Source organism: Acanthopagrus latus, chromosome 2, assembly GCF_904848185.1.
Source record: "Acanthopagrus latus isolate v.2019 chromosome 2, fAcaLat1.1, whole genome shotgun sequence".
NCBI classification, from domain to species: Eukaryota; Metazoa; Chordata; class Actinopteri; order Spariformes; family Sparidae; genus Acanthopagrus; species Acanthopagrus latus.
The window spans coordinates 14,448,685-14,461,607 of record NC_051040.1 but is presented as its reverse complement, the minus strand read 5'-3'; the positions used below and the strand labels follow the sequence as shown (position 1 = coordinate 14,461,607).

At 42.1% G+C, this 12,923-nt stretch overlaps 1 protein-coding gene across 3 annotated transcripts in view; it reads right to left on the bottom strand.

Annotated features, from left to right (window-relative positions):
* rsrc1 (arginine/serine-rich coiled-coil 1) overlaps positions 1–12,923 on the bottom strand; it is a 150,867-nt gene that overhangs the window by 16,792 nt on the left and 121,152 nt on the right. For all 3 annotated transcript variants that reach the window (XM_037083363.1, XM_037083355.1, XM_037083373.1), the window contains one exon: positions 6,364–6,435. In XM_037083363.1, coding sequence (XP_036939258.1) covers positions 6,364–6,435 — 72 coding nt within the window. The remainder of the gene's footprint in view (positions 1–6,363; positions 6,436–12,923) is intronic.

Sequence of the window (12,923 nt, the reverse complement as noted above, 5' to 3'; positions counted from 1 at the left end):
TGATTCAGTGCTTACAAGCCTTGCATAACTAATCATTTCAACGTGGGGGGAACCACAAACCTGAATGAATAGGGAGGAGAGAGGAGAAAATAAAAAAGAGCGATGGCTCGACTGAATCTGTGGCACTTATTCATCTCTAAATCAATCATTATTTAGGCAGGACAAAAATGGGAAATAAGTGTGGAACGTTCTTCAGTAAGAATTTGTTCGAAACAGACCTTAGAAGCGAAGGTGTAATTGATTGTCACCACGCTCCCTTTTTATACTTTCTCTGCAGTGCTATACAGGCAGAAAACATCCTTTAATTCCTGGAACAAATAGAAGCCATAAAGCCAATGAAGTGTCGGCTCAATATTCCTCTGACTGCTCCTGGCATGATTGTGTTGAACATAATAACACAACAAATAAGGCCATTTATCTGAAGTAACGACAGGAGATGAGGCTAACTGCGCTAATCAATACCCAATCGATACAAACCAGATTTTCTTACATCAAAATCACTGAGACAGATCTTCCTTCAGCGCAGAGTGCACAAGAGCAATACAGTGCCTCCCTGGAGTCCCACGGTAGATCATATAGCAGTGGTGAGAACACAGCTTTAAAAAAAACAAAACATAAAAAAACAGTATGAGGCTCTACCCTGAGAGAGGATGCTGGGAACTATAATTATAGCTTGGTATAATTCAGACACTCTCCTTATTGAATCCCCATGTTTTAGTTAATGTGATGAGATCATGGACACCGGATCACTCGTGTTTACCAGCGGATGAATTTCACCGCTTGTCCTTCAAGTGGCAGCCCGAGCAGCGGCGATGCAGCGTGGCGAGGTAGCGTGGCACGCCACACCATGGCCCCGGTAATTAAAACATTTAAAGCAGAGCCAGCCCCCCTGTGCTCCCGGGGTGTGATATGGGGGTCACGCGCCTGTAGATTCTAATTTGCGCACCATTTGTATTCATGACAGGCACGTGCTAAATATTTATCAGCAGCCCGGCAGGAGTTTTGTATTGTTAGGCTTTCCAGGTCAAATAATTTGATTTCAAGGCAGATTACATTAAGCATCAATGTCCAAGCCACCACTCTCACTTGCCTCTCATTTCCTGTCTTTTATTACAGCCGAGATAGGCCAGAACTGAAGGGATATGGCTTTGGATTATACAAGAGCTTGTTATCCGTGGATTAGTTATTATTTTCAATTAGAAAAGGGATCACATCATTTATTATGGACGCACACACCCACACTGGTATTGCACGCAGAGCGGAAATTTTAGCTGACTGACAAATTGTTTAGCAGAGCATGTATTCACACCTAACAAGAGAAACATTATTTCAAATAAATGACAGTGCGGGCACCCATAATGATATTTCACTTATATTGATTGTCTTTGACTGAGGACTCCTTCACTTATTAAGGATCTGTATTCACTTGTACTTCTATATGTTGGACAAGGAAGGCAAAAAAAACCCCCAAAACAAATCCAGACCTTTTCTGTTTCAGCTGAGGCCCTGTGGTGATTGACAACAGAGCTAGTTAAACGGTGATGAGGCGTTAATGGATGCGAGGTCGAGGAAGTGAAGGGGGGGGCTGGAGGGGGCCTGCGGCTGAATATTTAATGGTCATATAATTCCTGAACACAGACACACACAGTCAGGTACACACCCAACCCATGACCTGTCCTACACACCGCGTAATTAGGGAAACAGTCCTTTCGTTTAACTGCCAAAAGAGCAAACTGTAGGTATATATCCCCCTAATGATATGGGTTAAAGAGCTATTATACGTCTCATTAAAATATATGATCTTCCAATCTGGTGGTGGTTTTGAGGTAATGGGGACAGAGCAGCATAAGGGGCTCCAATGCCATCCGCAGGCTATAGGCTAGTGTCCAATCCATATCTACATAATTCTGTATGTCAGAGAGTGGCAGCAAATGAAAAGATGTTTCACAGCACCCAAATTTCACTGACAGGCAGTGTTCAGAGTTTATGTTCAGGGCGTTTTGAAGCAGTATGAGAGTGCGTGGGAGTGAATTGAGGTTATCAAGTATTTGACACCAATTTTCATGCCAACTGTGTTTAGCTTTCAGCTTCAACTCTGCCCGACAATAAAGGTATAAAGAAAATCACAAAGAGTAAACAGAAGGTTTACATAAAGATTTTGATCACACACTTCAACACACCAGGGCTGCAACTACAGCTTATTTTCAGTATTGATAAAAAAAAAAATTGCTTCTTCTGCCAATCAACAATCCAAAGCTCAGAGACTCATGATAAATGACAAAAAAGAGGCAATTCCTTACAATTAATAAGCTGGAACAAACATGTTTGCTTGAAAGCTAATGGAACAACATCAATAGTTGGTCATTCATTTTCTATTTCATTGACTAAAGTAAATACATAACCGACCTCTGATCCCTGACTTAGTTAGCAGTACAATATTAGTGAGGAGAGTGTGATGGAGACATTTTTGATATCTCTCTTTCTGTCCATCAAACTTTGCCATTCCCTGCTAGACTGGAACTAACACCTGCATGAACTACCTGTACCTGGACGCAACCTAAACAGCATTACGCACTATAATCTGATAACACTTCTGGGGCTGAACAATATCTACATCTTGCTCAACCTAGAATGGAACTCAGTAGAGTGCATACCTCCGCCAACTCTGCCTATCTCCACGTGAAAGACAGTGGGAAAACAGTTCCAGGACTGTCCCTTTATCAAGATATGTGCCAAAAATTAACAAGATCTATTCTGGGCCGAGACCCATCCTTCATTCATGTTTCATGGTAATCAGTTTAGTAGTTTTTGTGTAATCCTGTTGACAACCAACCAACCAATAAACAGAGATGAGTGAAAACATAACCTCCTTGCCGGAGGTATTAAAACCATTATCAGATTTACTTATACATCAACACATGTAACTTCTTTTTTTGGAAGCAGCTAGATGATTAATTGTTTGAGCAGATCAACGATTCGTTAATCAGAAACTATTCTGATCATCAATTTTTATTGATTCAGTCTATTTGAATGCGAGAATGGCAGACTAGCACCAGCGACCTCAATGTGAGGATTTAAAGCTTTGACATATATGATGGTACATTATCTTTGAGCTGATTGTCCTCTCGTCTATTGTTCCAAGTAATTACTACATTGATACTGAATAACTTGTTTGTCCTTATCTGTGTTGTATTGTTGCTGTTGTCTTGACCAGGTCTCTCTTGAGAATGAGACCCTGTGTCTCAATGAGACCACTTACATGAACTGAGGAGTATTGTTATAACAAAAGCTGTGTCATTATTGTCTTGAATCAATGTATAAATCATGACTGTTTCAAGGAAGTAATGTTTGTTAGGGGAGTTGATTTGAACAACATACTGTTAGGACTATTGAATGAATGACAGTGTTGTGAAAACCAAAATAAATATGGATTTTAGATCATTTTGGTTGAATAAAAAAAAAAACAACAATAATTTGAATATGCAAATAACAATAGGTGCTTGGAAATAATAATGGGTATTTTTTCACAGTTTTCAGACGCTTAACATACAAACATTCAAGAAAATAATTTGGCAAACTGATCAGGAAGTTACCGTGCTGTATATTTCTATTTCTCATGTTGGCTTACTTCTTATATCTTTGTCCTCTGTCATGTTTAATTTGGGCATGACCAGTCAAACATATGCTGCACTGACTGGTTGGTATATGAACAAATGTTGCAAAAAACAGACAGAAGAAGTACCACAACGCCTGAATCTGACATTAATGAACACAAAGCAGGTAGATTTAAAAGGATATAAAGTAAACGGATGAGTAAGACATGAGTAATGTTGTTAATTTGATTTATTTGGTTTATTGTCTGGTTAGCACTACTACTAGCACATTGAGACCTTGGTAATTCAGTTAAGTGTCGGCTAACAGTACAGTCCACACAAACAGTCTGTTATTCTTGCAGTCAGTCCATCTTATTATAGCTGGACACAGTATGTTAGCTGAAAACCTCCTGGGCACACAAACAACATCTCTCAGCTTTAATAGCCTAAACAAGGCATGCAGCTAACAAAGGAATCATCCTCCCCTCTCATTCTCACACTCTTTAATATCACATGTTTCCTTTTTCAACCACTAGCATCATCTGGCTGCCCTTAACCAGAGAGCCAAACACTCCTTTTAAGTGAACACTACTTTGTTAACTGATGACCACAGGGTCAGTTATTGATCCTCTCCTTTCTCTCTCTCAGTTGCTGATAAAAACCTCTCTTTTTCTCGCAGGGCTCCACAGTATACAGCCACAGTTCGCTACAATAATAGCATGCATATCATAGCATTCACATGAATCAGATCTCGGTGGTTTTCGATTAGGGCTAAACTAACTCAAACACATTGCCAGTCTAGGATGTGAATCTATTTATGAACGAGGAGTGTAGGTGGTAGTGTTCTTCACTTCTCCCCTCCATTCCCTTTAAAGGTTTTCTGATTTTAGTTGACTTAGCAGTTCAAGTGTAAACTTTCTAGTTGTGTTGACCTCTAAGAGGCCCTGCGGGGAATAAGGAGACCCCTGGTGATCTGCTGTTTAGCAGCAGCAGTGGCCCACCTCCTCCATTTTCGTTGTGCTGGGAGGAAGGGCAGAAGAGGATGGAGCTGGCTGACTCTGCTTGTGTGTGTGGATGTGAGTTAGTGTGTATTTGCAATGCCGCCACTGGCTGCTCCAGCTAGCACGGCAAGGTTGAGTCGTCAGGGCCACTTTGTGGAGCCTCTCTGATCTCGCTTCATGTGTCCCCGTGCAGGGGAAGGAATAAAATTATGGTCCTCGAAGGCAGCGCCTGCACAGCGCGCTCAACTACACAATCAAGCACAACACCTTATTTCAAACAGAACGAACAGTTGGAGTGAAGGATGAGAGAGCTTTGAGCAAAGGGGAGAAAGAGTCAACTGAATCCAAAAAGAGGCAACAGTGCAGCGTGAACTTAGCTTAAGAAAGCTATTTGACTGGGAGCCTTGCTCTGTTGCCCCAAGCAAGGCACTTAGTCACCACTTTGGCAACGCTTCCACACAGAGAGGAGAAATGCCGAAGAAGCGAAAGAGTTAGAAAGACACAGAGAGGAGGGCAGGAAAGAGGTGGAAGTGGTTGATGAGGACAAATGGAGGTGGGAAGAAAAAGAGCATGTGAGACAGAAAGTAGGAGGAGAAAACAGAAAGGGGAGGGAGGAAGAGACAGAGCGCCAAGGCAGAGAAAAATGAATAATATTAATGGGGTAATGGTGAAGAGGCTGAGAAGAAGTAGAAGAAAAAAAATAAAACAGCAATATAGAGAAAGAGAGAATAAATTCTTCCCAGAACTGAGGGACCAAAGCATGAGTGCAGGGCTAATTAGTTTCTGATGGCCGGACTTTCATTTGGCTAAAAGGTCAGCTAACTTTAAAGGTCATGCTGCCGTGCCTGCTCGATGCAAACTCAAAAAATGACACGAAAAGAGCGAAGAGAGAATCCAGCGATATAAAAACACCCACACTAGAACAAATTATGCTGCTACACACTCCTGTGTGTGCATGCACATACACACACACACACACACACAGTCTAGTTTATAACAGCACATTTGATATTCTCATTTATATTGTGCTCTGGTCAGAAGAGGGACCCGGGTCATTATTCCATCTAAGGACTTTTATTACTGCTAGCATATCCACTGCAAATTACTCTTGACTTTATTTGAATGTGTATCAAGATAATCTTTGCATGTGTATGTGTGTGTCCTGTTTTGGTGGTGGTGAGGCGGGCTGTCAGGTTGGCAGGACAAATTTACTGCATACAATGCTAAGCACATTTCTGCGTTGAACACCTACTATGCATCTTTATGTAGATTACAGCGGTCTTAATAAAAACTAAAGAGTGCAATCAGCCTCTCTATGTTTATGTCTTTGCAATGTATAGATGAACTGTGAAGGAAGAATTCTCCTAAACAAGACGAGGGTCGTTAAAATGTAAATGTAAACGTGTTAAAAGTGTTTAAAGTCATCAATGTTGCAGAGTTGTGGGTCTACTGAAAAACTGTAATACCTGACATAAGAAACAGGTGCAAAGAGAAGGTTTTCAAAAATGAATATAGATATTTTGTATTCATATTAATGACAAGATGGCTCCATCAAACTTGTTTAATTTGCCTTTTGTTTTAATGACATGAAGATGCTAAATCTGATTAAGATTACAGTAAAACATTTGTGTATTTTTGCTACATTTATGGCTCATGTTTTTTTGTTTCACTTTGTGACTGTTGTGTCTATTTAGAGCTTTTACATCTGGTTTGATACTGGAGCCAGAGTTCACATGTTGGATCTATGACAGAAAACACAGATAACTCACCTTCCTCTAGCTTCTTTCGGGTCTCCTCTTCTCTCTTGGCTACTTTAGCCTTCAGCACCTCATCCGTCTTAGCTGCAAAAAGAGAGACAGTGGAGTTAGGAATGAGGCAGAACTTCAGCAACCCCTGACTGTGGTGTCATTAGGAAAAAACATTCACAATACTTTCAAAGATGAATAGAGTATTAAGAAAAAAAAAAATTCAAATGATATTATGATGTATTGAGATGATTTGAGAAAACAAATGAACATATCTCTTCTTTTATTTCAAATATGACCTCTTTGAAATACACATTTGTACACTCAAGGCAAAAAAGTTATACTGAAATTGATGCTCATCACAGACAATGCAGAAAATTACCAGAGTACGCATCATTGAATCAACAGTAAGCACACAAATGCACAAAAAATATGAATCATGCCTTCTTCGGCATTCCCTAGCAAGCAGCACCCCTCACTGCCTCTCCTTCACACTCCTGTAAAAGTCGGCACGTCTTCCTGAGAGGTGTTTATCGTCTCGGCATAATGAAAAGCTTAAGAGAAAGTGAGGCAGCGGGAGTAAACACTCGTCAGGGCATTTTAAGCATCTCTCATCGTGAGCCGTGTTGTCTCGGCTCCCCTTTTCCTCCGCCTTTCCCCCTGAATAATCAAGATGTTAAGCCACATTAAAAAATATAATGCCATGTATGGCAGGACTATCAATACTGCCTCTAAATTAATTACATTTCCGTTGCGGCGCATCATTTATTTTGCAGCGTTAGGGCCTCGGCGGAGCCATTTGCCTTTATTGCTATCTCACTTGGTTGATGAGTGAGCTATGTAAAATTGAGTCTCCAATATCATTACACTTAATGAGTTTAAACTTTGAGAAAAAAAAAGAGAGAGAGAGGGAGAGAGAAACAGAAGAGGAGAGTGAGCAGATGAGAGAGAAGGGGGGAGGAGGAGGAGAACGAGAGCTCTGCACTGTTTTGGGGAAGTTTACACAACATAAGAGTGGGTGTAAGTGTTTGTGAGCGCTTACAGAATGTTTGTGTTAGGGCACAGCTGTGGGTGTCCGAATGTGGTTTATTGCACCACTTGAGATGCTTGCGCGCGCACGTGTCTATAGTGTATGCTCCTCATTTTGTGTCTGATTGTGTGTTTCGACTTTGCGCTTCGAGCAAATATGTTACATAAAAAAACACACCGCATACACATCTGTGTGTGTGTGTGTGTGTGTGTGCGAGTGTGTTTGGATGCAGGAGGCCATGGGTTGCGCTAGTCTCTCTGTGACTGCGCTGCTGTTTTTGTTCAGTAATTGGCGTAGACAAAGAACCCGTCACACTGCTGTTATGGCTGGTTAAGTCTGGAGGTTCCGCATCTTTACTAACAATGACTCTACATGGATGACTGAACCCTCCTCTACCTCCCTCAGCTAGGGTGTGTGTGTGTGTGTGTGTGTGTGTGTGTGTGCGTGTGTGTGCGTGCACGCAAAGGAGCATGCCTAACCAAATCAACACCCACCAATCTATTTCTCTTAGCAAACACAGTCATAATTTAGTAAGTTTGTGTGTCTGAGAGAGTGCCAAAAACCAAATCCTGGGTTGCACTCTACCACAAGTGTGTTCATGAATTTTCTTCTTACACAGATGTGTATTTATGTGTGCGTCTGTGTTTGTGTTTGTGTGTGTGTGTGTGTGTGTGTGTGTGTGTGTGTATGTGTGTGATCTCCTCTCTGTGTTCTTCAGTTCCCTCTTTGCTCCGGGCTACCGAGAGGCAGGTAGGAAACAGAGCGGTGCTGGTGGTGTGATGGAGCGGGGGGGAGGAAGGGGAGGGGGAAAAAAGGGAGATAGGCAGATAGATGGGGGCCATGTAGGGAAAAAAAGGAAGAACTGACAGAGTGGGAAACAGGCAAACAAGCAGAAATAAGAGAAAAAGCATTTCCTGCGCGCACACGAACATGTGCACACAAACAACACGAGTGATTTGTCGCCGCTTTTTGTTTGCATGTTTATCCTCCACCTCTATCCCTTCATCCCTCCCCCAACAGGTTCTCTTATCCTCTCGCTCTCTCTTCTCTCCTTCTGTTTTGCCCTCTCCCGCCCCTCCCTGGTTTTATGCTTTTCTCTTCCTTCTCTTGCTCATCTCTCCAGTACACTGTGCCTGGGGGCGATAGCAGCAAATCAAACTGTTTATCCATCTCTCATCAGTGCACTGCCTCACGGGGCTCCTGCCCCCTCAAAACAATGAAAGTAGGCCTGAGCGCTGAGCCAGGGATACGATTTAATTACATCAATAAGGAGCTCTGCTTAAAAAAAAGGAAAACTACAAAAAAAAAGCACTGCAGCGACACACTTTGCTGCACTATCATGAAAAGCCTGTTAATATTTCCGCTGTAAGAAGCATGCAAAAGCCTCGCAGCGGCACCCGTGTAGAACTATAAGCATGTGTGTGTGCTGCGGCCGCTTATTGGAAGTATATTTCTTGGCAACTTAGTGGCTCCAGTTCATTGTGGGATAATTCTGTGATGGACTTTTATTAGAGAGGGTAATAAACGGCCGGGTGTTGGGGAGAGGAGAGGCCTTTCACTTCATTTAGACTTCGTTCAGTCTTGGCTGCAGGGGCGGAGGGAAAAGAGGAGGGATGGCAGCAGGAAGGGGCGGAGAGCGTCAGTGAAATCGCATTGTGATTATGAGTGTAATTGCAGCTCTGGGGCCCAGGGGCCATGTAGCTCTGATGGCGCTAGAAGATGTTTTATGCACGGCAACAGAGAGGAAGAAAGTGAGAAAGAGAGAAAGAGAGAGGAGAGTGGGAGGGAGAGGCAAGCTGCCAGGATGTTTGCACATTTTTTTTTTTCTCCCTTACAGAATCTTCTTTTTCTCCACCTCCTTCACTCCTTTCTATTCTCTTCTCTCCTCCTCTCTCTTCCCTCCTGTCCTCCCTCCCTTGGCAGGATTAGCTGGGTCTCGTTAGAGGGGAAATGTAATAATGCTCCCACCAGGTGGAATCGGGCCCGCTCCATTATCAGCCGGGAGATGGATGGGCCATGTAGGGCCGGCGGGGGCCACGCGCGCACGCAATTTAGATTCAATAAACTGGCAAAGCAAGACCCCCAATCTGATTTATCTCTTACACGCCGCCAATGCTTGCTGCTACGATGCTGATTCCCTATTACCACTCAGAGAAGGACTATTCATTGGATGTAAGGCACGGCAGTCAGAGAGGCTTGTCGGGCCCCCGGGACGGCGGCAAAACAGATACAGCAGAGGGTTAATGCGTTTACACACAGATAAGCAATTAAATCTAAGGCTGAGGTGAGTTATAGAGTTATTAAGGAGGGATTGGAGGGGGGAGAGAAGGGAGGGATGGAGGGTGAGAAAAAGAAGGAGAGAGATGTTATTCAATGCACGAGTGTTGGGCGGGTACAGTAAGTATTAGAAGTGAGAAAGGCTATCATATTATAGAGTTCGTGAGGAACAACAGAAGAGCAGCAGTCTGCCCACGTTGTTCAATAAACTCAATACAACACTTACACACTCTCGATGCTGAAGACAGAGGTCAGCGCAGCAGTTATCCACTTAGTCTGTGTGTGAGTTTACGAGTGAGTATATATATGCAAGTGCATGTCTTCACGTCGAAGTGTTAGTGGGTATGTGTTGGCGTAATCGGCATATTCATATCACTGTATACCTGACTTTGAGTATGCAGAATATCACATTTGACTGCGCGTGTGTGTGTTTTTTTTGTGCATACACGCGAGAACAGCAGTGATGTTAGCGGCATTGGTAGTGGTGGGTGTCATTCTGTCCAGCCGCCAATCAAAGTGAATCTGAATGTCAGCAGGAGAGGAGGCGTGATAAATCAGCCTCACACCCAACGACAAACAGAATATTAGAGGCAGCGCAGCGCCATTGGAAAAGTGTCCCTTCCAATCAGCCGAGCACTTTACAGTGAAGCTCAGCAGCCGGGCCTCCGACCAAACGCTGAATACCAGAGAGACAGATAAGACAATAAATAAATAAATAAGAGACAGACAGGTCGAGAGACAGACCTGTAGTGAAGCTGACGAATAACGGCCCTGACAGGCGTAGAGACGAGACAAAGAAACATAAGAACACAACGGAGCTGGAGGACAGACAGGTAGGCACACCAGCTGACACATAACAGGCCTGACAGGTAAGAAAGCAAGATAGACAGACAGGTGTGATGACAGACACAAAACTGCTGGACAGACAACTGGATGGTCACAGTGTATAAATATGCCACAAGGTATTAAACGTATTAAGGCAAATGAAACCCAACACCATGTTGATTTCTTAATAACTAACTTTAAATACATATTTTATTTTTACGATACTGATGCCAATTTTAAGTTATCCACCAGACTGCTGACGAAGAGTTGGAACTGATATACGTTTAAATTAAAAATAGAAAAAATAAAAAATAAAATAAAAATTGATGAAACGTAATTCAGGACAGAAGTAATGTATGTAGGTACAATTCTGATGGAATTGTAATTATTTAAGTATTTCAAAATTTCTACAACTTCATAATTCCACTCCACTACATTTTGGAGGCCACTGATAAATGTTTTCCTCCACTACATTTATCTGGTAACATTAGTAACTAGTTACTTTCCAGATTTTGATAACTGATTTATTTGGCATCAGGGCCGACATTGTGCCATTCTTAGTCATTTAAATGACTGGCTTCCCACTGGCTTAACATTGGCTCTGATAATCGGCTGAACCCTGGTCAACACATCTAAATCTTTCAGCTGACAAATGTGAGAACAAGAAAATACACCATGACAAATGTATCTGACCATTAAGGCTGACAGCACAAGTGAAAAAGTCAGAACTAAAAGCCGTTCAATGTCATAAGTGCATATTTTGGGTGCTTTGGCTGGTTCTGCATGGCATGAAGATGGCTTCAAATGCAAACCAAGAAATAATGGACTTGTTAAGAAAGAATAGAGCAAACCTACATGAGGCATAAAATAATTTCATGTAGATTTTTTTTACCAAGGTTATCAACCTCATAACATCATCAGTTGACATACATACTAAAAAGGAAGACAGACAAGACAGATGTGATTGAATGTTTCTCTGTTAGCTTATAGCAGCTCTACTACACTGCTGCTCCACAAATAAGAGGGAGTTAAAATTGAGTTGTTTTTTTTTTTTTCCTTATGCTGTCAGAGTTCAAATCTGATCTGGGATGATAAATTCTGTCATTTGAGACAAGTTTTGTTTTCCAAAACAAACTGTTTATATTCAAGAAATACCGAGGCTTTGAATGCAGGATGCCTGAAGGTTACAGTTATCAGTTCTGTTTATCTTTGTAAACAGAACTTATAACACTGACAGAGAGAGAAACAATGATGGGCTTAAATCAGACGCTCACCAAGTCCTCCTGGTTTACACAAACAAAGCTCCGATCACATCACATTTACTGTATGAGATAGATCAGAGAGGGGAAAGCACAGGAGAAGGGGTCAAAGGAAAGGATTGGTAAATGTAGCACGGAGATGTTTTTTTTTCCCCCTCGCTGAACATTTCCTAAACAACAGTCCTCATCAAACGGTCTGCCTTGCATGGTTTTGAAAGGCGCTTTTTTTGCAGATTTCCATGTGAATTAGATTAAAAACTACCATATGAATACCACAAAAATGTTCTTCATCTGACATGAGTAGAAAAGAGTTCTCTTAGCTTCTTTTTGAGTCTTCAGGTGACAAAAAAAAAACAAAAAAAAAAACGTTGATCCATTAGAGTGAAACCCGCTGTTTCTGAGTGGCAGCGTGATGACACGATAGAGGCAGGTGTAGAGGTTAAATGGATCACGGGAGGACGCAACACCTAAAGTGACCACTAGGTGGCAGAGCACACAGACAACACAAGCTGGAGAATCCAACCAGGCCTTGATTGTTATGTGTGTGAGTTTAAATACAGGCTCCTGTGTGTTTGTGCAGGATCCTCTGTCAAACCAGCTCATCTAGATCTAGTAGCTAAAGTATACTTTGACACATATGTACCTGCATTCCTGATTGGACGTGCAGATGCGAAGAGATAAAACACAAAGAAATTTAAATATTTAGCAGCAGGATGTATGCAACCACTCAAGGGCATGGATGCATTATAGTAGCAGGTAATGTATGACATTGTGCAACTTTTGCTGGGCCTGAAGAAAAGTCTCCTCGCAACAAGAAACATGAAAGTGTAACCAGTTCTATACGTGAATAATCAGCGTGTCGACTACACAAGGATCTGAGTGAATTCCTTCAGGCACAAGACCTGAGCTTGAACGATCTTTATCGCAGGCTGCCCTCTGCATCTGTCATCGGGCTGATTTAACGACACCCATGAAATATTTACAAACTAAACAATTAGAGAGAGATATCTTACAAAATCAATCAATTATTCATCGCCGATCGTCTGAAAAGCTTTTGTTTTGTTTCACAGCTATATTCTGATGCTGGGAGGGGGGTGGGGGTGCATCAATTAGGGTTTGTACTCCTGTGGTGTTATGGATGCTTCAGAGAGGAATGATTGCCTAAATGAAGGAGCCAGATGCAAGCTGCCAGC